The sequence below is a fragment of the Cydia amplana genome, chromosome 1, assembly GCF_948474715.1.
Source record: "Cydia amplana chromosome 1, ilCydAmpl1.1, whole genome shotgun sequence".
Classification (NCBI taxonomy): Eukaryota; Metazoa; Arthropoda; class Insecta; order Lepidoptera; family Tortricidae; genus Cydia; species Cydia amplana.
Genome location: NC_086069.1, coordinates 16,098,481 through 16,125,272, shown reverse-complemented (window position 1 = coordinate 16,125,272; position 26,792 = coordinate 16,098,481). Strand labels below are relative to the sequence as shown.

Below are 26,792 nucleotides of genomic sequence, written 5' to 3'. Positions count from 1 at the left end.
ATACTAAAACCTTCTCCGGAATGTAAGAAACACTTTTCTGAAAACCGCATCAAAATCGGTTCAGCCAAACGCGAGATAATCGCGAACAAATATACATACATACATACATACATACATACATACATACATACATACATACATACATACGGGTCAAACTGAGAACCTCCTTTTTTTTGAAGGCGGTTAAAAATACGGCGAATTTGAACTTTTGTTTGTTGTCGTTGTAAAATGTATTAAAAAATAATGTAGGCACCCCTGACAATTGAAATTCAAAATTATCCAGAAAAAGCGGCCAACTGCGAGTCGGACTCGCCCATGAAGGGTTCCGTATTTAGGGGATTTATGACGTATTAAAAAAAAACTACTTACTAGATCTTGTTCAAACCAACTTTCGGTGGAAGTTTGCATGGTAATGTACATCATATATTTTTTTTAGTTTTATCATTCTCTTATTTTAGAAGTTACAGGGGGGGGGGGGGGACACACATTTTACCACTTTGGAAGTGTCTCTCGCGCAAACTATTCAGTTTAGAAAAAAATGATGTTAGAAACCTCGATATCATTTTTGAAGACCTATCCATAGATACCCCACACGTATGGGTTTGATGTAAAAAAATTTTTTGAGTTTCTGTTCTAAGTATGGGGAAAAAAAATTTTTTTTTTCTATTTTTGTGTGAAAATCTTAATGCGGTTCACAGTAGATTGGTCCATGACAGAATACATCTACTTACCAAGTTTCAACAGTATAGTTCTTATAGTTTCGGAAAAAAGTGGCTGTGACATACGGACGGACAGACGGACAGACAGACAGACAGACATGACGAATCTATAAGGGTTCCGTTTTTTGCCATTTGGCTACGGAACCCTAAAAATGAGTGTTTCAAAAAGGCACCCTGTATTCCTTACATACCTAAATAATCTCTTATTCAATAAAACATATAATTACTAAACACTGTGATTTATTTCAAATAAATGCAAATCGATCGGATAAAAGATATTAATACCTACCTATACAACAATGAGTACGAGTACAGTCAGCTGCAATAATATGTTACACACCGAAGGCCGTTTTGCGGTAGATCATGTTAGATCTTATTTGTAGAGCCATAAGAGCGTGTCACATATTTTTGCGGCCGTCGAAGAGTAACATATTATTGCAGGTGACTGTACCTATGAAAAATTCGAGGGTTAAAAAGCATTTCAACCAAAGCATTTATAATAATAACGACTATGGACGCCTGCAACCCCAGGGGTATTGTAACCCCATAACAATAAGGTTGAAATTTGCATTTACGAGTAGTGACCGCAAAGTCAGGTGAGCGTAATCAAGTAAATCTGTTTTCATCATATTTTATTTTATCAAAAATAATCTCTTTTCTGTTCTTGTGCTATTTTCTTATTATCAATACTCTTAACTTATATGCTATATACGCTGCTGCTTCTATGCTGTTAACATCTTCCAAAACAACAATAAATATTCAGGTTTATTAATTAATTATTTTATTGTTTGCTATTATGAACAAGTAACAACGCCATCTGTTTAAATTTTTTCCGAATTTAAGTTTCTGGCCGACCGCAGCGACCGCGTATAATGGTAGTTAACTTCTGTAACGTTAGATGGTGCTAAAAGGTCACACAAACTTCACGTGCGGCGCGAAGCGTTTCCATGTGTGCGTGTTAGCGGGGAGGGAAGAACTAGCGGGCGTGGTTTACGAAGCGCCAGACGCGGCTGCAGTAGGCCCTTAAACAGTACATCTAATGTGCGAAGCAGAGAGTCGGAATTACGTAGCTCTGTTGCTAACGCCTGGTGAGTTTTTCACTCCACACGGCTCGTTTTCTCGCGCCATTTTCATGCTAATCTCCCCACGAGCGTGCTGATTTTGCGGGCATGAAATATTTGTAACAGGCGGGCCTTCGCTTCGTACCTTTTCAATTTCGCCAGGACTTCCCCCGCGGGGGTTGAAAGCGCCGAATGTTGAATTTTACGCGTAAAACTCACAGCATTGTGTACTCGAGCCGTATGTATTGACGCCCGGAATATTTCTCGCCGTTTGTTTTTTTAACGTTTGCATTTCATATGACCTACATTCTTAATGTTGTATATTTGAAGGTTTAAAAGCTAAGGAATTGTCATGCACAGTGAGGATTGGAGTATACGTTATATAATGCAGAAGAATTGTGAATTCGCACTTAACCTCGCGTTTCGGATCGATCGAGGAGTACATATTTCAGTGTAAAGCAAGCATTTCTGACATCGATGCCTCGAATTTACAATGCACTGTGCATTCAGTACTGTGTCCGCGGGGTCGTTGCATAAATGTTACATGCCACTTGGAAGCTTGCTTGATACATATTTCAAAAGTGTTCACGTGCTGATCGCCTCGGTAAAGGTTCTGGATAAAATCCGTTTGTACGATATTATTTCAACCCGTGTCGTTGAATTAGGTTGAAACAACATATAAACGTAAACAAGAAACAAATAGAAACTTTCTAACCTCGAGCGAATTCCCAGTGCAACATCAGCAACGAGGGGCAAAGTTTTAAACACCCACGGAGATACTTGCCTTCTGGTAACAAATATACCTCTCCTGGCTTATGACTTCCGTTTCGTTATTTTGGTTTGTTAAATAAGAAACATCTAGTGTCTGTTCGCAAATCTTGCTGCTCATTCTTTGTTGATGTATAGGTAACTTATTATCGTTAAAGCAAGGTGTATGGCTAAAGTTATTTGTAGTTTTCTGGTTTTTTTTTATAAGGAGAAATGCCCCTTTACTCCCTACCTATAGTGGTTTCCAAAATTAAAAATAATACGTGACTCGGTCGTTCGACTAATGATATACATTCCACAATATATATATGAGTAGGTACAAAAAGATTTGCAGGCCAATTCGAACGTGCACTGACATCAAACCGATATTAGAATGATATTGGTATCAGTATTAGTTTAGAGTCATTGGCGGAATTACTACAGAACAGATGTGATGTGGATTTAAAGTTCCAGACTAGGGATATTAATATAAACAGTTCATAAGAAAAACGGAAAGTAGAATCGTAAATAACATACCTAAATGCTGTCTTTTTCTTTAAGGCATACATCGCCTTATCTTAGCCACTAACTCGGGATTAACGGGTTAAACCCGGAGTTACCAGTACAATTTAACCCTGTGTCAACTCAGAGTTAGTCGCTTAACCCTGGATGATGCAAGTGGCCCTTAATGATGCCGGAAACATGTTAAGTTTAATAACTATATTGTCTTTAATTAATGTTTAATCGTCCTTAATTTATGTTTGCCAACAGAACGCAAGCTGTTCGTGGGGATGCTCAATAAGAAGCTCTCAGAGAACGACGTGCGATCGCTGTTCGCGGGGCACGGCGCCATCGAGGAGTGCACCGTGCTGCGGGACGCGCAGGGCCAGAGCAAGGGCTGCGCGTTCGTCACGTTTGTCTCTAAGCAGGCGGCCATCGCTGCCATAAAGGTAAACTACTAAATAAATAACACTAAGACTGCTCAAACTGATCTTCTTATCCACGCTTAAATTTGTATTGTGTTTTAAATTCCTCTTTGGCAACGATATGCGGAACTGCAAATGTTTGAAATCCGAATTTAAGTACAATAAAATCGGGTAGCAAAATATTTGTGGGTGTTAAATAAATAAACATGCCGCCTTACTGAACATTTATAACGGTGGGAAAAGGCTTTCAAAGCGCCTTCCGAATATAGGGAATGCCAAGTGACAGCTGATAAAAATACCTATATATTTATACGTTTTCCCTCTACGTTTAGCTTATGGTAGCTACTGCGTGTAATAGTTACATTCGAACAAAAATTCGATAGATAGGTACATGCACTACACATCCACTTATTTCATACGAGTAATTAGATGAGTACCTAGTCATTTTATTTTATACCTATGACCAAACATGTCCGAGCACTAATTAATCTGTTCAACAAACTCGTAGGTAATAACTACCTCTTTTACATTCGGAAATCGATACTTATTGAATCATTAATTCTTTCTTAACTCGAGCTTGTCCAAAAGAAACTTCCTATAGAATTTGAACTAATAAAATCTAATCGTTCGTGTTAAAATCAATAGAGATTTCGCACAAAGACTTCTTTAAGTTGGGTCACTTTCAATTGAATAAGAAACTTTGAATGCTCGAAGTTCTGTTAAATGCTTGAGGTTTTTAAGTTGTTACGAATTCTTGATTGGTTAGTAGCGGTGAAGTTTTAAGCGGATTGGATCGTTCTAATAACTCGGTTCATTAATGGTCCCGATTAGAAATGCTCCCCGGCGCCTTGGGAATTAGACAGTATTACCCGCCTAGGATTGACGTTTACGAATTAAATAAGCCTGCAATATGTGTTGATATCAAAGTGGCATCGCTCAGTAAATGTGGAATTGCACGGAGGCTTAGCGGGAGTAATAGAAAAAGCGTTTTTCCTAGGGAGTAATGAAGTTTCCAGTACCATAATTAACAGTTTTTTGGCCTTTATACTTCATTTTTGTATCGCAAGTGTGATGAAAAACATTGTGTGTAACTCGGGGCGTTAATATTGCAAACTCGAGTCTATAAATCGCTCTGGAAAGCCGTCGCGATTTAACTTACTCTCGTTTGCAATATTTAACTTACGCCCCATGTTGCACAATAATGTAGGTACCTACTAATATATTATCTATTTGTTTGTTTTTCTTTTATCGTCTTTGTATTCTTGTATGCGTGTGGCAATAAATAATTCTTATTCTTATTATGTCTAAAAAGATACGTAGGTAAGTTGTTACCTTTTAATTGATGAGTTGCATAATGTCTGTCGGGCGCCTATAAGGAATTGACGGTAGGTAAATACTTTAAAAATAAAATTGCATTATATAAAACTTTACTGGTAGCATAGGAATGTGGAGTAAATAAGAACGCAGATTCCCGTTCCCGTGCTACAATGTCTCGCACATGTCTATTGAACGCGTCAAATATGTGCGTAGGTTAATAGGTATCTATTAGGGAGTGGGGTAATGACCATTTTGATTAACATTATTATTGAGTAGCTACTTAGGTACCTACTACGGGTAATTAGGAACAAGCAAAATGAGGACGTTAACAATTATTTTGCGACATAAATTATCATTTCTACTAGTTTCACTTTAAAAACTATTGTAGGTATTGTAGTACGTAAAAAATAATTTGTTGTCGAGATACCATATTTAGTTATCTATATTTGTGTTAGGCAGTTAACCAAACTAGTGTTTGCAATCATAATTGATTATATATATTTGTTAAATGTTGGAACTTAAGGTCTCCTACTTCCCCCTATTTTTCCTTACACACCTACCCAGGCCCGGATCTAGGGTAGAGCGAGTGGAGCGGCCGCTCTAGGCGCCGGATGGCAAGGGGGGTGCAAAATGGCAAATGAAAAAAAAAAAAGTTTTAAAAGACGCGAGTGTGGTGGGGGCCCAAAATACGCTTGAAAACTTCAACGAAGGGCGCCAAAACCCGATTTCGCTCTACCCTGATCAAGGGCTCGGGCCGGCACTGCACCTACCTACCTACCGACTAACCTAACCTAAGGATCATTTCCCAATTTCCAGACACTGCACCACAGTCAGACTATGGAGGGTTGTTCGGCCCCGCTGGTTGTGAAATTCGCCGACACGCAAAAGGAGAAGGAGCAAAAGAAGCTGCAGGCAATGCAGGCGAGCCTGTGGGGGCTCACGACGCCGGTGACGCCGACGGCGTACCTCGCGTCGGAGGCGGCGCTCTCGCCCGCCACGCAGCTGCAGCTGCTGCAGCAGTTGCAGGCGGTGGGGCTGCAGCAGCAGCTGCTGCAGGGGCAAGGGTCCACGCTGCTGCAAGGTTAGTTGCTCGCGAGACGTGGTATACAGCAACGTCTTTTACGTTACGTTAATAATTTATAAACATAATATGGTTTAACATAGTAACGGAAGATTGACATCCTGAAGGTTAGGTTAGTTAGGGTCTTAGGGTAAAACGTGTAGAGTCTGTTCGGAAAGAGAAGAGTCGCTGAATTTCCGCACAGACTCTATGGTATTATACTCTACCCTAACCTTCATAAAAATCGATTAGCCAAACACTAAGTACCGATAAATTAATTTTTTTGGACATTCATAATTACTTATGTAGTTTAATGCCAAGCCGTAATGAAACCTAGGCATTTAGTGCATTATGGCACAGAATAAATAATAGTACTAAGTACAGAAGACTCGCTCTTTAACAAAACGCGTCTGTTACGATCAGCACAGATATGGCCGCTAGGTGGCGACAGCGCCACGCCCGGCTTATGGCTTTCCCCAAAATTGGGGCGGAACGGATGTACTTTTAGCTACCTGTAGCAAAACGACGAAATCGCGGAGTGAGCCACGCCTGATTATGGTTAACTAACATAACAAACAAAGTTGATTATATCAGTGACTCAGTTTCCGCAGATGACTCAATTTGGGGCACGACGCTTTCAAATGAAGCCTATCATTTATTATATAAGTGAGTTTCATTTCATGTACCTGAACTGAATATCTTTTCTGTTTATTGGCTATAACAATAAATAAAAGACTACTTAAACAAAGAAAGTGTATAACTATGTGTATACCAGAGTTGAGGTCACGCACACAACGACATGTCATGTAATGACAGCGTGATATTGAAATTAGTCTCTATTTTTCGTAATACCGATAGCAAAGTTCAACAGCCAACAAAAGTTTCTTCAAGGTATTTAGCTTAAATGTCGTGCACTTAAAACACATTCACTCAATCAATCATTGACTACCTTTTCTGCTATTAATAGGTAGGTACCTACCTATTCTATGTAGCTGTGTGTCTATAATTGAGTGATTAGGTGAGTACCTCAACTCTATGGCGATATCTAAGTTTACCTAACGTTTACACAGGCACAGATACCTTAAAATTGCTACGTTCAATTAAACTCCAATTAAATGAAAATGTAGATTAACAAAGATTTTTTTGTTTATTAATTTACGTTGTCTCTGCACCCTTCCCACTCCCATATTTTATTTTGACCCTTACCCATTTGTTTTTTTTTTCTCCATTTAGGTGTTAACTATCAGGATATCGCTTTCAATGGCGCAGGCTTGAGCGGCGGGACAGTGAGCGGGGTAGGCGGAGTGACGTCCATGGGCGGCGGGGCAGCCGACCAGCTGGGTGGACTGCTCGCGCCGGTGTCGGTGCAAAACCTGGCGGCGCTGGCGGCCATGACGCAGCCCGTGGTGACGCAGGCGGCGCCCATAGCGCCCGCTGCCGCGCCACAACCGGCGGCGCCACAATTATGTGAGTCTGCTATATTACCTTATTTCATTACTGTTATTCTATTTATACTTACAACATCCTGTAGACTCGCATTAGTAAAATGCCTACACACTTCGTGTGTACCGGTTAGTACTGAGGAGTGAGGAGTACCAGCATAGGATCCTCGCCGGTCGGCAGGTTTGATTGCGAAGTGGGTACTTTAATGCAGTATTAGTCAGCCAGCCATACTGAATCTATGTACCTATGTATGAGTAAACTGTAGTTGATTCTGTCTTCTGTCAAACTACATACTATCACTTTTATTTTAATAGTTTATTACTTTCGACTCTGAGCAAATCCGGACCAGAAAATTGTTTTACAAAAAAATCGTTTAAAGAGGTCAGGGACTTCATAAAAAGTCATTGCGGTACGGATTCTGATTTTGTTGACAGAGAAGACGTCCTAACTTTTGATCCTGTTTTAACTCTTTATGGCCGGTAATAAAGATATATTGGATCGGATTGGTAAAGCGAGGATACGTAGAAACTGGGCACCTAATAAATAGGGCTGCCAACCCTCGCGCGAACCCTCACCATCCATTCACCGAAACTCGTCCACCAGCGCTATTTAGCTGTAATAAATTCCACACTAATTGCCAACCCTGCGAGATCCCTAATTGGGATGTAGCCTACATAAGTTGGAGACCATAAAAAAAAACATAAAACGTACTTTTTGTCCTGCAAACTTTCCTATTTCAGGTTGGACTTAATAAATTGAGAAAAAATTAAAAACGTTACTAACGATGAACATTTTTCACACTTCAGGTCTTCTCGGGAAGACTAACATAACAGGTAAAAACGAATTTTTATGAATTCGAAAGTGTGCCTTGTTTATATGGAATGCCTATCTGTTTTTTATTTCTTGGTACGGCGTTTTAAATGAGACAAATCAGATTTTGTTATAAATACGTATATTCAATAAACTGTATTATAATAGGTAACTTGGCTAAAACTCGTTTTGAATCGAAACCTCCATTTGTGTTGGATTAAAATTAAAGAAATTGCTTCTCTTGGTTGATTTAAAATTTAGGTGGGCAGGGAGCATTACAAGAACGAATTTAATTTGACTCCTACGGATTTTGAGGTAAAATTGAGCAGAAAGCAATTACAAGTATTACGAACAGTGGCTGCCTTAACTGAATCCTTTACATTTTAGCAAATTGCCGGGGAAAATCCCTTACGCGGTCATTTATCTACTCTCATTTTTTAGGTCTCATTTAAATCGCCTATCCGAGGATGGCTTGGTTTAATATCAATGTACAGCTGTGTTACCAGGACCAATCGTATGTTTGTGTAGAGGTAGAAATCTGTGTTGGAGGTGACTGTGACTTCTGATATGTAGGAAGTTTCATCATCGTCCTACTACCTACTAATATCATATAATAGACGAGAAACTTAAATTGTTATAAATTGAATGAATCCAATTCTTGCAACTTTTGTAGCGTTAGATACCTACTGAGTTCTAAGTCTTACTGCCGTATTCGAACTTCAAGATATTCACAAGAGACGACACGTACTAGATCCATTCTAGATACGTTATAGTTTAGATATCAACTAGTTCTCTTATGCAGCGCAATTCGGGCAACCACTGTCACTTTTACGTTAGATAGTTAGATATCTCTTAGATGTGAATTGGATCTCTAAATCATATCCTGTGGAAATCGTTCAAGAGTATCTCCAGAATCGCGCAAATGTCAAATTTGACAGGTTAGATCTTAAACATATCGTTATCGTATCTTGGTGATGTCTAAAAGATATCTAATAGATGTCTATTTCAAAATCCGAATCGGGCCCTTAAGTACTTGCATACATCCGTTTAAAACCGTAGTTTCAATCAGCATCAAATACATAGTGACAGCCAAAGTAGGCAAATATATCGTAACACACCTGTGTTTCTATACCGATAAGAATTTGTTCCACGGTTTTATATATAGTAGGTACGGTGTCTTTATTGAATTCCGTTAACTTCGGCGTATGACTAAAGTAGGTAGGTACATTTAATGAAACTAAATGGCACAGTTAATTTTCGTAAATTTGTATATCTATATCTACCTATTTTTAGTGTACCGCACAAACTTTGTTCGCGGTACACTTATGGGATCACATCGGTCTTGTTTTTTTTTCTATTCAATTCAATGTCTTTATTGTGAGTTATATATAGGTAATACAGATGTTCTATAATACTATGTCCATTATAACCTGCCTTTAAGGCGTACAATATTCTTAAACTACATGCATTAAAAATTAAACTAACATAACATAATCAAAACATAACAAAAACGTACAACAATCATTATTAATTTACATCTGTCTGTTCTGTTTTTACACAAAATACCTAATTTAATGGTGCATCGTTCTTCTGACAAGGGCATAATATTGAATTCAGCCAAACAATTTAATACTAATATGACATAAGTATCAATGTCATTTCGAGCATTGATCGTTCCAGATAGTAACAAGGTACTTGCGTTTAGCAGCAACTGTAGTGAACTCCTCGTACTACTTAAACACTAATCAATTATGTAAACGGGTACTAAGGCAAACGCTCGTAAGGGCCTTATCATATAAAAATATATTTTTATCCCCACGCATATTGGCTGTGCGAAAAGCATGGTGGAATACAAACGACGACTTCACACGGCGTGGGAAAAGTGAACTATTCGTCCTATAATATCTATATAATTATAAATATATAGGTAGGTACTACTTGATTATGATAATGATATTTATATTACTCTTGTTTTGCATAGCAGTCATGCACAAAAGCAAATAAATATCTACCTGCCAACTATTTGTCCTTCGTTAAGTAAGTACCTACCTAGGTAGATAGATACCAAATGACTACAAAAGTTGCAAAGATGTTTCAGCCACCTGTATTTTTTACCAGCAGAATCTACATATATCTATACAAAATATGTCTACCTCAAAAGGCTGTTTTAACGCTTCCTAAAACAGGCTATAGCCAATATGTTTTTTTAACCTTTGTTTTGTTTGATGAGGTTTGGTGTGACAATTGTTTTATTTACATCGTATAAGTAGATAGGGAATGAGATAGCTGGTTCTGTTTAAATGTTCATTTGTATGTTAAAGGCAGTTTTTATTATCACTCGTAATACGATCGCTATCAAGCGACATTGCTTCAATGTACAGTCGACGTCAAAGATGTTTACACTTTTGCACCTTACCTACTCCTTTGTAACAAGGCGAAAAGTGTTTGACGTCTCTTTGACGTCGACTGTACCTTTAATCTAAGCTACTAGATTTTTTTGTTAATAGAAATTACTTATTTTAATAACGAGGTTGCTTCTTGTCTACCTCGACAACGTACCTAACAGGGTATTAGTGCCCTTATAATTTAATGTAGGTAAATTGATTAAGAGGAAATTATCCTAATAAAACTAAAAATAATCCAACGAAGGGTCTGTGTTTAATTAACATCAAATTTTGTAAAAATATTTTCTATAATGTTAATATCCAGACAGGAAAATGTGGACTATGTCTATATGGAGAAGCGAACTATCGCTTCTAGTGGACTACCACTTTCCTCTTAATAATCAAATAGGTACTTACCTACACCTATTTATTATGTACCTACTTATAAAACATGTATCAGAAATGATTATGATTATATAATCAGCGCCAGCTTTTAGTTCGTATGTTGCGTTATTTGGTACTCTACAGCTAATAGCGTAGCTGCAGCTCTGTTAGTTAATTTGAAAATTGCACTAACTGTAACAGTATTTATTTATTGCATTTCCATTACATGCGATGCATATAATTTAGTAGTAGGTAACGATTCGGCAGCCATTTGCCATTCTGACGATGTCCTTACTTTACAGACTGTCTCTCAAATACCTACTGTGTCCAACAATAATACCTATGTAATAAGATTCTGTTGTCTGTCTACTTGTAAATTTTTACAAGAAAAGCGGCTACATAGTACCTACATACCTATTCTTACAGGAAGAATTTATTTATACATTTGCTTTATGCCTGAAATCTTTATTTCTAGTGTGGCTTTAGTTTTTAGATTGTTATTTTTATTAATATGAGTATTGCGTTGTTAAAACATGTTTCTTGTCGATTAACCATCCATTGTTTTGCATGAGAGTGCTAACTAATTTTTTGTATGTCGTGGGATGATGTCAAGCGAGTCAACATTTACATTTATAATGAAATGTCGAGTGTTTACTACGTGTTGTACTTAGTCACTATTACACAATTATTGCTTTGCGACATGCCTTCTCATAACAAAAATACAAGAAAACTTTAATGATCTATACTGTGTAGCTGTGACGTGACGTCGCAAGTGTGGGAACTATTTCTTACCAAAAAATTAAAACAAAATGATGACGCGTTCAACAAATGAAACAACGCCGCAAAAGTGGCGACTTAATCAATGAATTCATTCATAATTTCTCCATGCAATTTCACTGCTCACTGTTAGGTACTTACCCGTAAATATTTTCCGTATGTGCAACTGTAACTTACAAATTGTATGTCCACATAGAGTTCATTAAGACATGTTAAATAAACTTAACTAAGAATATAAAACTTAAGAGTCTGTGCGGAAAGAGAAGAGTTGCGGAATGTATGGGGCCCAATACATTCCACGACTCTTCTCTTTCCGAACACTCTATAATAACTTTGACTTGGATACAGGTGTGATAAACCGTTTTTAGACTTGCTTTATAAATGAAGAGTAGGCGGAAGACCTTTGATCTACATAATTAATGCATGAAATTATCCTTTTGCCGCCAGCAGTACGTATAAAGCGGTGGTTTATGTGTTGTTACTAATAACCTTAAATTCGAATTATTCGTCTTGCGTTATAAATTGTTGCCAAGATTTACCTACATAATGATATATTATTAAATTTTAAGTCCCGTTGTACAATTTAATAATGTGTAAAAATCGTGAAAGTTTAAATCAGTGGTATAATGATATATTTATTGGTTAATTGTAATTTGAACCCCAATTTCTTAGTAATATTTTATTAGAAGGTACCTATCCGCAAACTACAGTAATTCTACACTGATGGCCGGGGTTGTAAATGTTGTAATACTTCACATTCGTACGTGCATGCTCATAGCAAGAGTGAAAGATATTGTAATATGAGCCTGTTCGTCACTTTGTTTGTTCATCACCTATTCTAATCTTAAACTTTCTATGACAAACGGTCTCTAAGAAAAACGCCTGCGACAGACGGACATGACAGACACCGAAGTAATATGGGCACCTGATAAGGAATTAGCGTATCGCCGGTCAGTTTCCTAATTCGTCAATTTTGCTGATTCAACAGTTTAATGATTAGACTGTTTCTTAATTCGCCAATTTCCTTTTTTGCCAGTTTCACTAAATTGTCAGAGCCCCTATTAAGCCAGTTTCTTGAGTCGCAAACTTCCTTATTCCTCAATTATCTTAAGTTGTCAGTTTTGCTATTTCGTCATTTTCCTAATCCGTTACTTTCCTTATACAACAATCCAATATTATAACTTATATCGTAAAAGTAGCAATGTAATCTCTACAAAGGTCAAAAGTTAGTTTGCATGCGTAAGCACTGGCCAAGAGGAGGGTAGTAGTGGGGTATCTTCATAAGATAAGATATTAAAAAACTACGAAAAAATCACGTTTGAGGGGCTTGGTAATAACTTAATAAGGTTCCTTTTATTCTTAAATTGACGTCATATTTATCTTATTTAAATTTTTCCGAAGTTAATATCATTTTATTAATGTGAACAACGTGTATTAATAAAGTACCTATGCCTACAGGGTCTACAGCGGAGCCACTGAGCTCTGCGTACGCGGCGCAATTTGGCAGCGCGTTCGCGGCCGCGCCGCTCGGCTCCGTGCTGGGCTCGGCCGCCGCCGCCGCTGCGGGCAAGCAGGTCGAAGGTGCGATATGATACCTATTACTTATATTTCGTCACGTGGGCAGTCAGATACTAGGTACCTAAAGCTATTTTTCTCAGTGTTTCAACGCTCCCTGTTCCATGTTGGTGGTATCCTAATGCATAACCATCTTTAATTTTCATTTAATAAGTTCATGTAGGTACCTACTGACCTATACAAATGAATACATTATTAGGCATTGCATATAACTACACCTTATTAAACAAAGTCCCCCGTTGCGTCTGTAACTCTGTATGTCTGTATGTTCGCGATAAACTCCTGAACGGATTTTGATGTGCTTTTCACCTATCAATAGAGTATTCTTGAGGAAGGTTTTGATGTATAATTTACTAGCGACCCGCCCCGGCTTCACACGGGTTAACAAATTATATATAAACCTTCCACTTGAATCACTCTATTTAAAAAAAACCGCATCAAAATCCGTCGCGTAGTTTTAAAGATCTAAGCATACAGACAGACAGACAGAGAAGCGACTTTGTTTTATACTATGTAGTGATAGTGATGACTACATCACTCCCCTTACGTCACTCAACCTTAATCACTAGATTAAGGTTTTGTGGAACCCGTGAGAAGCCGCGGCGGGTCGCTACGTCGCTAGTAACTAAATATAAAATGTAGGTACGTTTAATTTTACCTAGGTACCTCTATTAATTAGGGTCAGAGCAAAATGTATCAATAAGTGTATATGACATATTGTCAATGGTACCTAATGAGTATTGCTTTTTCTTGCAGGTCCAGAAGGCGGTAACTTGTTCATATACCACCTGCCGCAGGAGTTCACCGATACAGATCTCGCATCTACCTTTTTACCCTTCGGGCACGTGATTTCGGCCAAAGTGTTCATAGACAAACAGACCAACCTCTCCAAGTGCTTCGGCTTCGTGTCCTATGACAACGCCGCCTCCGCACAGGCCGCGATACAAGCCATGAATGGCTTCCAAATAGGTACAAAAAGACTCAAAGTTCAATTGAAACGTTCCAGGGAACTCTCGAGACCGTACTAAACATAGACAACTTGTTCCTAGTGTTTGTTTTTAAAAAAAAAACTAAAAACTATGCAAAGGTTGTAAGTATTTGAACGTTTGTTGTGATGTAAACCGGTGCACTTTGAACTGACAGATAGATAAGGTTCGTACGAAAACGCGAGTCCATGTGCACAGTTGTTAACTAATAAGTATAAGGTTAAGGTTTGTGTCAAAGGATTTATCGTTTCCAAAGTATTCCCCAAAATGTTTATTACTTATTCATATTTTTTAACTTATAAGTTTTAGTCACTTTAAGCGTAAGTTTTGCAAGCGATACTTTATGCACCAAAGAAATGGTAGGTACCTACCTGCCGAGCTAACAGTGTCGATTCATACGCTCATGGAATAACTCAAATTACGTACGTGTTAAAAATACCTACATTTTGCCATCCAAAGCTTATGACCGGTGAACAAACACCGGAACTACCAAATGAGTATTGCTATTTTCATTGTTTTGTTCGTCATATTATTTAGAACAACTTTATATTTAGATACTTAAGTAGATATTTCTTCGTTATATTAATTTTCTGTGTTACCGATATAATTTGTTGTGTTAAAGTAATCCATGTGGCCATTGCAGTTACGCAGTTTTTGTTCAAATAATATTAGAGTAACGAATCGATCTCAAAGTGATCAGTGTATTTATTTTACCTGACTTGTTGTCAATAGTGTACTTAAACTTGTAATTTTGTTTGTAAGACTGCCTACAGTGAACGTTTCTATCGCTCTATTGACCCGAAATTATGTGAATTATTCATATTACGTAGTAGATATCTCAAACGTTTTATTCAATTCACGAAATGTCTACCTATGATGCCTGCCTACCTTTCTCCATGATGTTCTTAATTTCCGTCTAATGTGGGTACCCTAAACACATACATATTATAATACCTACTGACTTAGACCTCGAGTGAAATGACTCTCACAAGAAAAGAAAATAATTTCACTCGAAAATGTTCGGGAGCGTGTGAACATTTGAGATATCTAGTAGGTGCAAATCGTAAATATTCCCTTCTTGTCGTACTTGTTTGTGTGTAACTTATACATAATGATATATGTATCTGTAAAGTAGATATTCAATTGAACCGTTTACTGGTCGACCGTCTAGGACTCTAGGCTATATTCGGCTTACTACTGACAAACCATTTTGGGGATTCGTTTTACCATGATCCCGTGAGTCTTTTATTTAACACATCGAACACTGGACCTTTAGTCAAAATTTTATTAGGTTTAAGTATTTAATATTTAGAATATTTTCGTACGTAAGTTTGGTATTCGAGCATCGCCCATTATGAGCATCAAACATTCTGAAGAACAGAGCTCGGCGACATTATTATGGTCATTGCTCATAACATGGGTTCAGGTACTTAAAACTGTTTGCCAATACATTTCACTCCTTATATCACTGGCACAGTTTGGTCTTTATATTCTACGTTATTATAATAATATAATTAAACTTTACTTCTTACACTTTTTGTAATTTTAGATGCTTTTCTTCAATTATAATAACTACAAGATGTAAGTTGAAGCCTGCAAAAGGAAGTAATTCATGAGAGTATTTAACTTGTCAGAATCATAATCAGGCGTTGACTAGACCTAGGTATCGATCGTATTTTATTTACTTGTGTAAATGATGGTTCACTAATTCGAGTTGTGCCACGTCGGCACAACTCGAATTAGTGATTAGTTATGTTCCAACTACCGACGAACGACCAATTTAAAATGTAAAGTACCTAACCTGTCACTTTAAGTTATAGACGTAATAGTTAATATTCTACGTGTTTACTTTTGTCGATTAAAGAACTGATGTAGATCATCATTGAAATAGCTTAATTAAATTTAGTTGAGTATTATATATTAAAGAGAGGATTATAAAATGGTTTATAAGTTATTTACTCTAATTTAGTCATGTTTTGATGTCTGAAAAAAAGACAATATCTAGACTGAATAAGTTCCGTTGTAGGTGTTGCAGTTAGTGATTCAGTCATTGTCTAGTGATTCCTTTATTTAGGGTTCCGTAGAACCTACATGATTATAGCTTTTTGTCGTTCTTTTTTCTTGTTGTAAGATAAATTATTATTAGAAGGGGAATGTCTTTCATTAAATTTTATTTTAACGTTTTGGTAGGTTAATTAAAAAATGGGACACGACCACGAGATCAGTCTGTTAGCTTATAGGTATGATTTTAAAAATACTTGTCAAAAATGCTAGTGTGGAAGGTTTTTTACCTACTTAATATTTCTTAGGTATTTATAAGGGAGACCTCATTGTTGTTGTGCATAATAATGCCTTTTTGACTTTGAATGTGAAATAAAGATTTCAGTTCTCGTAGATTAGTGCTGTAATACATCTGAGTTTCCCGCCAAAACACTGACAGCCAAAATTTGTAGTCATGATTTTAAGTTATACAAATCCGTATTTGACATTTAAGAAAATATTGTGTTCGTCTGACATTGAAGTTTACTAAGGCATGTGAGAAAATTTGAGAGAGGTAGCTGCACGAAGCGAAATAATAGACGTCATTACAATTTCCATCCAATATAATATTGTCCTTCGTTTTAAGGTCAACCGGGAGAAACGCGTCACTTGAGGTAAATGCGTCTTTTAAAGATATCTTCTAAACGGAACGTTTTAAACCTATTGCAACCCTCTATGTTCAGAGTATGGTTACCGAATTTTTAATGTAGACGGCTATTACGTTGCTCTTCGAAGATATCTTCAATATACTCTATTACCACAAGTGACGTATTTATCCCGGTTGACCTTAGATAAAAAGATCAGCCATTTGGGTCTGTTTTTTCATTTTATTTAGATGTATGGAAATTGCGTTGATAAATAATAATATTTAAAAAAGACATAAGATAGTAGGTATTTTGTATGTTGCCGTGATAAATTATATCTCGCTTCCTTGATTAAAGAACATGCCAAAGAAATGAGGAAAAGGCCACATATGTTCCATATGCATGAAATATCAAAGCAACTGAACGAGAAAATGTCTGATACCGGGTTACTTTGCAAGTTTACAGCCGATGATTACCTATATTATTGCAGAGACAAGAAGTTTACTATTGTCAGTTAAGAATTAGTCTAATAGTTCTATGTAACTTATTTAACTTTATGCAAAACTGATGGAGTCTAAGTAGTTGCCAACCACACAGGTAGCTCAACCTGACGATTCTGGGAGCCAAAATTTATTTTCCTTATCCTGAATTATTGATAGAGCTCACTACGAACGACTACGCAACAAAAAGTAACTGCTAACTTCTGGTATTTTGGTACTTGTCAGTTATTGTATACCGTCATTTATGAAGTAGGTACCTATTCAATTGTGTTAATCTTTGTAATGAGTGTATGAACATTTTTAAATCGACCCATAAATAGGACAGAATAATTAAGTCCATTTTACATGTACCATGTCAGCATATCCTAAAATACGGACGTAAATTTATTTTTACACAATTTCGAGGCACCTTATTTAGTATACAATGGTAAAAAAATAATATAAAAGAACTGTTTTATACAACACCTGTTTTGTTGATATGAATGTAAATAAATGTCAAGTTTAAAAAACAAAATGTTTCGTTACTGATCTTGTCCATTAGTGTTTTATATACATGCGACGAATGAACAAAATCACATTCTCGCACACACGCACGACACACAGACACAGGTAGAGTCTGGAGAGAAAAAACTAGGTAATTAAAATGACGCTGACAGACTCGTGTTGTCTGCCACGTGCCACGACTGTCGTGTCGTGTGGCTTCACCACGATTAGGTAGAAATCACGGGTAGGTATGATGGTCGACGAACAACTTGAAGACGTGATGAAGACAGTGTTCAATACGCCACCTGAATTACAGCAGAGGGACTTTTCCCTATACCGGAGTAGCGAGTTCGAGTCTCGCTTGAAGAAGTAACTTTTCCTTTTATTCAATCTTTATGTTATCATACCTATAAAGGATTAGCGCAATGTTACCGGTGAATTCAGAATTTAACTTGGGACTCCTGTACGGCTACCATCAGTTTGTCACTGACAAACGCCGTCGAGAACGTAAATGTCAGTTTTGACACTGTCAGTGACTCATGGTACGGGCTCTGTGGCCGTATAAGTATACTAGAACACACTCTTATGGTAGATGTCGCTTTAGGTAATATTCGCTGCCGAAGGGTAAGTCTCAGTAGCTCCGTTGGTAGAAAGGCGGCGCTGTTATCAAATTGCTTAAATATATATTTTTATAATCAGTTTCAATCAGTAATCATGATACTGTAAAAATGTACACTATCGTAAGTCCGCCAAACTGCCCTAGGGAAAAAGTCTCTGCCCTTCCCTGGTAAAATTGTCGGCGGTTACCGTAGCCTAACTAGCCTATGAACTAACTGCTTGAGACGTATTCTGATTTTAATAATAGGTTATGAATTTAATCTAGAGCTGTGATGGATGTGAACCGCCAGCGTCAAAAGTGACGTTGCTGGTTGAAGAAATGTCAACAAAATATTGAAGAACCAATAAGTCAATAACAGTAAAAATTTGTTTAATAATTATCTTAATTTTTTAGTATAAACGGAGGAATATCAGCCCAAAACCAAAGATTCATATGTGTTAATACATACACGTGTAAAAACTACGTGCTTCGTTCGTGCTTGGAATTTGACAGCTAATGTACCAGTTAAACATTAAACTCAGAACAAATGATTGAATCTTTGCTCAAAAAGCGATGTTTTTTTTGTGAAATACAGCCAAACTGAGCTAATTCAGAGCGCCACCGTGAAAGCGCTATTTAAGATAGGATCAAGATATAACACTCATATCTTCCTGACACCGCTAGATAGTAAAAGATGGATGTTATCTTGTCAATCTCGACTATAATACGTCTTTTGCTAGGATAAAATAAACACTTACTGATGTACAGTGAACTTCAATAAAAATCTTCAAATTAGTCCTATACTTTATTCTAATCATTTCCTAGTTTTGGCATCTCCTCCGGTCTTACTTCTCCCTCTTCCTTTGGTTCTGTCACATCTTCCCTCTTCCCTGACAACGGGTTGGACTTGATCACTCCATTGTCGTCTGCATACGGCAGTATGTCACATATAAGCGAGGACTCCACTCCGAGAATGTAGTGGCATGTTCTTGGTTCCAGGAGATATAAGGAGACTTGAGCCGAGCTCGAGGAGTTTTCTAGGCATTTTAGCTTTACTTCGGTCTGCCGAGGCTTTCCGGTTTTATCGCAGATGTCCCCGCCGGAATAGAAATGGGTTATAGAAGTGCGCTGACCTGAAATTAAAGTAGATAACCACATTTTACGGTTGACATTGCACTACCTACTCAACACCTAGGTACTATTTGATTAAAATGCTTTGTTTCCGCTACCCAAAAGTTGCCTTTATCTTTAATTATCTTCAGCTAAGGCGAAAACCATAGGTGGGAACGAAAGGTCTGATCGCTAGCTGTCTCGCTCCAACCTATGGCCTATGGTTAACCTTTTCCACGCCGTGTCAAACACAAAAGCAGTCACTCAGACGCCACATCATTAAGTGTCAAAACTGAAGTTGAACTTTATGTATATGCACGTAGGTCGATGTTGCTCTGTGGTCTGTGACCAATTAATCGGTCTTTGGCGTTGAACCTACGGTGACCTACGGAACCTATGGTTGTCGCCTTAGCCTAAGCCAGTCGCGCAACATCGTGGCCAGCGCGTAAACCTACCTATAGGCTTGGGCGCCTTGGCCTTGTTCTCCTTGATCCACTCGAGATGCGCCTGCTCGTGGAACCGGCCCAGCATCAGCGTAGTCTTCTCGCCGTTGCGGTTCACGTGGTACTGCACCACGTGCTGCCCGTAGCAGAACTCGTACTTCCACCATCCGGTGCCCTGGAGGTTAGTTCATCCAATAAGGTATTTGACAATTTTTTACGAATGGTATCAGTCGATCAGGTTTGTTTTGAGGATCAAAATATGTCTGTATGGGACCCATTGTCTTAAAACAATACAAACGTCACAAATGATGGTCAAAGTCTGGCACCCGCTCTTTACTCACGAAACGCTTCATAGATAACCCTCCTTTTGCGCTGCCGTAGTCGGGTAAAAAAATGGCAATACATCGTGACGTCACCATGTAGAAGCCATTTCAATGTATGGGAAAGAAGGAAATTGCGATTTTGTCGGTGAAATATTGCGTTTATGTATATGGTTGCCATACAATTTTTTTTTATAAAATGTAAGGAATCGAATGGTATCATTATTTTTTTCCTATTTGGAAGTTAAGAAAAAAAAAATTTTTAAACTTTAAAGCCTTGTGTATTTTTTTTATTCATCTTCCTCGCGTTGTCCCGGCATTTTTGCCACGGCTCATGGGAGCCTGGGATCCGCTTGGCAACTAATCCCAGGAATTGGCGTGGGCACTAGTTTTTTACGAAAGCGACTGCCATCTGACCTTCCAACCCAGAGGGTAAACTAGACCCTTATTGAGATTAGTCTGGTTTCCTCACGATGTTTTCCTTCACCGAAAAGCAACTGGTAAATATCAAATGATATTTCGTACCTAAGTTCCGAAAAACACATTGGTACGAGCCGGGGTTTGAACCCGCGACCTCCGGATTGCAAGTCACACGCTCTTACCGCTAGGCCACCAGCGCTTTTTTTTAACACGGATTTTTCGCCTTGACAATAGAGGCGTGTTCAGATATTTTTGAGCACCTCGGTTGCTCCGATATATCAGATGGTGACTCTACATAAAAAAATATGGTTGTCTGTAAAGTCGGTTTACGGACGATAATTTTGCGTGACAACGTCATAAGAAATGAAAAATTGCATACTTTTATACGTTACCATGGAGATCTAACCACAACGTTACCATGGAGATCTGTCCACAACGTGACACTTTTTCGTGCATGCTACCGGTATTTATCGATTTATAAGACGTCATCACGTCAAAAATGTAACAATCACGCTTCACTCATCATCATCAAACTTTGCGTTTTTAGGTGATATATTTGTAAGGGCTGATTTAGACGGCGCGCGAACTCGCATACGATTTTAGTTACATTGCGGACCATTGAGGTTACATCAATTCGGCCGACCGATCAAACGACGCAATGTAATCAAACTCGCATACGAGTTCTCGCCCCGTCTAAATGAGCCCTAAGATTACCCCATTAAGACAGTTCTCTCCGTTGAGGAAGGCTCTGACGGGCGAGTCGTCGGATATCATGGGCAGGGGTTTCTCGGCGACCTGCGTGGCCTTGGCGCTCTCCTGCGCGAGGTCGTCGCCCTCGCCCAGGGGGTGCAATTCGAACTTCAAGTGCGTTCCACCGTCCTGATAAACAAAAAACATGTTTCCAAGCTTTTATTTAACTTGCAATGTTTGCAATTATGGTTGTTCGGGTCAAGTCTAAGTATTTTGTGAAAATGTCTGAAAACACAAATGTTACTGAAGGAACGAAAAATTATCAACGATTTGTTACATAACGCCATAAGCCAAATTCGTGCTTAGAGATTTCTGCTAAGAGGGACAGGGAAACAACGTATAGGTGCCTTTCGTATAGGTATAAGTATCCTGAAAAAGCATGAATGTAATTAAGCCCTTTACACGGTAGTTCTGGCTGTCAAAGTTCACGTTTGGCAAATCTGTTACCACAAAACATATAGTGCCATACAGCGCCATCTAGTTCAGTCACCTGCAGTAATATGTTATACTCTTCATGTACTCTTCTATTCGAAGGCCCCAAAAATATGTGACACGCATTTATGGCTCCACAAATAAGTCAAATAAGATCGTGTCAGATATTTTTGTGACCATTGTGTAACATATTATTGCAGGTGACTATTCTGTTGTCAAACTAAGGCACCGATATTTTCATGAAGGTGGAATAGGTGTAGAATATGGTTACGGAATGCGAAAGTACGTAAAATATTAGTGTGTGGGACTTCAGTGCAAATAAAAAAAACGAATATTTACCTTTTCAATTTTCTCAACTTTCAACACCGCTAGTATGTCCTTAGCGTCACCGTCCTTAACATGCCAACAAAAAGATACATACAAGCATCTATAACTAAATAACTACACTACTAAATAAAACATTAATAAGTCTCCTTCAAAAATGGCAATGAAAAAAAAACAGTACAGGAAAGGTTTTAATATTAAAGCAAACACAAGGTAAAACAGAATTAATAAAAGCCTTCAAAACAACTAGGTACTTAAATTTGGTTTTCACTCTTTCACTTGCATTTAACTAATTAACCCATTCATGGCCACGAACCGCCGAGCGTACACAATACGCCAGGCCACCATACAAATCGTTTTTAGCTAAAACGCATGACTCAGCTTATGGGTCTCGAGCCTGGCGCGAACGGTAAATAAATCGCCGCTTATGAAGCCGGCCAGTTGGACAGCATTATGCAACATTTTTACTAACCACCGATTTTCTGTGCCTATCAAAAAAGAAACTAATTATTGCAGTTTGTAGGAGTGAATATTTTTACTTTCTACAAGCGTTTAATGTCTGACCAAGCTAAGTTGGTAGCAAATTTTATAGCCCAGCCTGTGCAAGTGTTAATTTAAACGTCATAATTTCATATAAGTATGACATTTAAATTACACTTAGGTACTCAGCCTATGCTATCAAAATCGCTGCCAACTTAGCTTAGTCTGATTCTATTTAACTTGCCGTGTTTTTCGTTGTTGTGTTTTGGGGCAAATCTTGGAAGTTAAATTAGAACCGTTTCCCGATTTAGATGAAATTCAACAAAGGTGAGGTCAGGGTTCCAGAATTCGTAGCCAGGTCATTCGGATGAAGCAGGTTCGGGGTCCAGTTCATAGCACAGTCGGTCAGGTTAGGCGGGTTCAAATTCCGGTAATCCATAGCCATGGTCACAAAATACGAAATCACTAAACAGCACAGGAGGAGTATAAACTCGCCAACGAATAAATCGTGACTAAATAATATTTTCCATGTTACTCCAAAATACATCTCTAATAGGGGGGATGGGATGAATCACATCTTGAACTCTTGTGACAAATACCACATGAAAGATAATACCGCCGCCGCCGTTCGGATGCATTCCTTGTTTATTGTCCAAGTGTGTCCGATAAGCTTACACCTGGTCGGTCATTATCTTTGTTTTGGTAAACGCCATTATATTAGTAACAATAGAGAACTTAAAATGTATTATAGTACTTACTTTCTAATCTGCCGTAGAAACCACGATGTTTGAAAAAACTTGTAAATATTTGTCACAAACTATTTGTTATACAATACATATTAGTTAGTGGTGACAGTTTCAACCGCCTTGTTCTATATTGAAACGAAAAAAAAATAACTTTAACATCATTGTTAGTAGGTAATTGCCTAAGATACAATACAACGATCACCAAATATTATGACATAAAAGTACAGTGGGAAAAAATCCTCGTTGCCTTACCCCTCATACAAAACAAAATATTATTATACTACGGCTTGGTTCCTACAAATTGTTGCTTACCATCATCCAAACAGTAATCAGTTGTAAAATGGTACAATATCAAACAGCTTCAACATGAAATAAGCTTTAAAACCAGCCAATAAAGTTTATTTTAGCCTGCTACGGAAACATTAGCAGTTTTTACAAGTAGCGCCAGGCCACGGTGACCCATACCTTGAGCCCTGTCAATAACTTCTGAAATATATATATTTTTTGTATTTTTTCAATATAGATTTTTCTGTTTGCTTGCATCGCATTATGTATCTAGAATTTCAGTATATTTACTATATTGCACTGATAGTAAACCAAACTTGAATATTCGAGACCCTGTTTTCATTAAAAAAAACGTGTTTATAATTTTTATCCTAATATGCCTTATAGAAATGATTGTTAGCATAAGCTAACATATAAATGTTACTTACGTTATTACATCAAATTACGTTTCGTTTAAGTTTAAATCAGAATTTATTCAGGACTCACATGTGAGTCACTGGCCCTGCGGAACTGTTTGAGCATGACCCATACGCTGAGTCGCTGGCCCTGAATGGGTTAAATAATATTAATAAACTATAAGTTATTTCAAAGTCTACTAAAAATACTAACACACGAGAAAAGTTCACTCAATAATTTTTAACAATAATCTACAGAAAGTACAGAAAAACGATATGAGCAAAAGTAATTAAAAAATAGCAAAAAAAAAACAATCACAATATTTAACATATACATATCATACTCACATTGCTCAGTCTAATAGTCTGATGATGGAACCTCAAACTATCCACCTCCGCTTTCAGTAAACTTCTAGGTTTCTTTGGTGAGTCTCCAATCGGAATGCAATTAATTATGTTCTCGCCAACTTCCTTGGATTTAAACTGAGGATGTTCGCAGAGCAAAGGCGACAGTATGATGATTTCATACTCGCATGTGGACGTCTCCTTGAAGGAGTACACCTCGTGCTTGCCGTGCGCGTAGCAAACGTACTGGACGCGGGTCACGCGCGGTTTGTTGCTGAGATCGCAGAGAGTTCCTGATACATAAGCAGTCTTTATAAACAGGCACAGTTTAAAATTAAAAATTAAAATACCTACATCAATTAAAATTCCATGTGGCAAGATATCTCAAATTCTACAGCGTTGTAAGCATTGTTTCTGTATTCATTGATTCATGCATACTTTCCATCCATGAGACAGACATAAGACATATTTGAGATTTCTAAAAGGTTTATTTTTAATCATGTATTATATGTACCTATATGCAGCAATGGAAGAGCCCCTATGTAATGTAACCCTATGATTCCCTTGGGCATGCCGGTTTTTTAGGATACTAGCAATTGTAAGTAATTATCTTAAAAGCATTGGAATAGAAAGATCAGGGTCCGAAAGGATAAATATCAATATCTTGATAATTATCGTGATTTTTATGCCTGATGATTATCGATTAATTATCAGGCATAAAAACAAACCTAAAATTTAAAACTTAAAATATAATAAAATGCCCCAATCATTATTTTTTACTATCAAAGAATTCAAAGAAAATAAATTGTATAGCATCATTCATATCTGGGATAATTATCGTGATAATTATCAAAGACTATAATTATCGGTATAATTTCGAACCCTGAGAAAGATCCAATTCATCTTCAGACATAAGTTTGACACCCCACCAAAGACATAGACATATATTTAATATTTTGCTGGCTCACCCTCATCCATAACCATCTCCACATAGGGCAGCACCAGGCCTTCAACCTTAGTGGTCCGAGGAGGTGCCATGGATTCCTGTGGCACCTTAGCCTGCTCCTCCAGCTTGGTTTGCTTGTCCATGCTCCAGTGGCCCAGAAAGTACTCTTGAGTCTTCACAACCTTGCCTGGAATTCAGGAAATGGAATTAATGTGTTTATGACAATTACAAAGTAAAAACTATAGTAATTATCTGTGATCGGGAATTTGGTTGCCACACCGTGGGATCTAGTAGATTTTTTTGTATGGATATGGCAGTGAGCCCACAATATGGATTGAATTTTTAACAAAAATGCTATCTAAGTAGTGTTAAATACAATTACCTACTCAAAACATTTTATAAGATATAATTATTTTTTACCCCTAGTGGTAACCCAATCCCCGATCACCAGTGATACATATATCACCACCAGGTAATTATGTATACACTTTGTAACCAATTTGCCCAATGAAAAAACTTAATTTTTAGTATATTTAATTACACAAAACGGGTCTACCGTGATACAGTTTCATTGGTTCGTTTGTCTAATTAAATATGTGTACAAAACGCGAAAGTTTATAGTGTTATATTAACTTCTTTAGACTTACCCTCTCTTTCCTCATGATACTGCCTTATATAACGCCCATGGCAAACCTCATAGCTCCAATAGCTTTCCAGACGATATGAGCATATCTTCTGTGCAAACAGTGGCTTTAGTAACTCAATTGGAGATGGTCCGTCATACTCTTCTATCCTAGAGGTCTCTTTGGTTCGTAGCTCTGGCAAGTGACACTCATATTTCTCTTTGTTTGAAGTTGTTACTAAGTGGATTTCTTTGTTCTGTAACATTAAATGTGTAAATGATGTTAGATTATTATGAATTATGAAGTTAAAGACCCTGATATTTGTTAGGTTCTTATTATGATGTATATTATTTTGTTAGGTTCTTATTATTACACATTAGGTTTTTACTAAGTGTCGATATTAGTAGAATTATTATGATTTTTATAAACACCTGTAGTTTTGTTTCCCCATCGACTAGATTTTCCAAGGCTTCATCAGCACCGGGCCAGTTAATACCAAACAATATACTATCATCGAATCCCTTGTAATCATGTTCGATAGACAATACGAATCCAACAGCAGTTAACACTAATAAACAAAGACTCCTCATTTTCAATATAATATCACACGATCATCATTCACTATAATTGTAATAAATTAATCCTTAAATGCAGCAAAATATACACGAAAAATAACAGCTTAGTATTGTAATGTAGCTAAATTAGAAGTACAGTGCCAATGCCAATGTACCAATATCAAAAAGCAATATTGTTCTCCACTGTTTTCCGATTCATGGTTA

General features: G+C 37.5%; 3 protein-coding genes across 19 annotated transcripts in view; 1 reads left to right on the top strand and 2 right to left on the bottom strand.

Annotated features, from left to right (window-relative positions):
- LOC134649232 (CUGBP Elav-like family member 1) overlaps positions 1 to 14,456 on the top strand; it is a 358,172-nt gene extending 343,716 nt beyond the window's left edge. For 11 of the 16 annotated variants that reach the window (XM_063503953.1, XM_063503976.1, XM_063504000.1 and 8 more), the window contains 6 exons: positions 3,299 to 3,477; positions 5,587 to 5,851; positions 7,064 to 7,297; positions 8,080 to 8,106; positions 13,087 to 13,209; positions 13,960 to 14,456. In XM_063503953.1, coding sequence (XP_063360023.1) covers positions 3,299 to 3,477; positions 5,587 to 5,851; positions 7,064 to 7,297; positions 8,080 to 8,106; positions 13,087 to 13,209; positions 13,960 to 14,231 — 1,100 coding nt within the window. In that variant the 3' untranslated portion in view covers positions 14,232 to 14,456. Of the gene's footprint in view, positions 1 to 3,298; positions 3,478 to 5,586; positions 5,852 to 7,063; positions 7,298 to 8,013; positions 8,107 to 13,086; positions 13,210 to 13,959 lie in introns of those variants that run through there. The other 5 variants (XM_063503961.1, XM_063504015.1, XM_063504040.1 and 2 more) reach the window with 3 other exon arrangements.
- Positions 1 to 26,792, bottom strand: part of LOC134649216 (KIF-binding protein-like) — a 287,050-nt gene that overhangs the window by 221,342 nt on the left and 38,916 nt on the right. The gene's annotated exons all lie outside the window — the stretch shown is intronic.
- On the bottom strand, positions 19,191 to 26,717 carry LOC134649354 (endoplasmic reticulum lectin 1). Of its 2 annotated transcripts, XM_063504072.1 has the most exons (8): positions 26,445 to 26,715; positions 26,038 to 26,269; positions 25,413 to 25,577; positions 24,448 to 24,737; positions 22,209 to 22,262; positions 21,402 to 21,566; positions 19,960 to 20,122; positions 19,191 to 19,527 (listed from the first exon to the last, which is right to left on the bottom strand). In XM_063504072.1, exons 1-8 carry the CDS (start codon positions 26,601 to 26,603, stop codon positions 19,205 to 19,207), a joined length of 1,551 nt encoding a protein of 516 aa, XP_063360142.1. In that variant the 5' UTR covers positions 26,604 to 26,715; the 3' UTR covers positions 19,191 to 19,204. The 2 variants fall into 2 exon arrangements, with proteins under 2 accessions (XP_063360142.1, XP_063360150.1); XM_063504080.1 differs by lacking the exon at positions 22,209 to 22,262 and having other exon boundaries at positions 26,445 to 26,717.

Bases quoted from the DNA above. Each gene is read 5' to 3' on its own strand.
- LOC134649354 (XM_063504072.1), bottom strand. From the start codon at position 26,603: ATGAGGAGTCTTTGTTTATTAGTGTTAACTGCTGTTGGATTCGTATTG. The intron at 26,270-26,444 runs GTGTTTATAAAA...TTAATGTTACAG, and splicing joins ATGGGGAAACAAAACTACAG to AACAAAGAAATCCACTTAGT. The intron at 22,263-24,447 runs GTGAGTATGATA...TGGCATGTTAAG, and splicing joins AGACTATTAGACTGAGCAAT to GACGGTGACGCTAAGGACAT.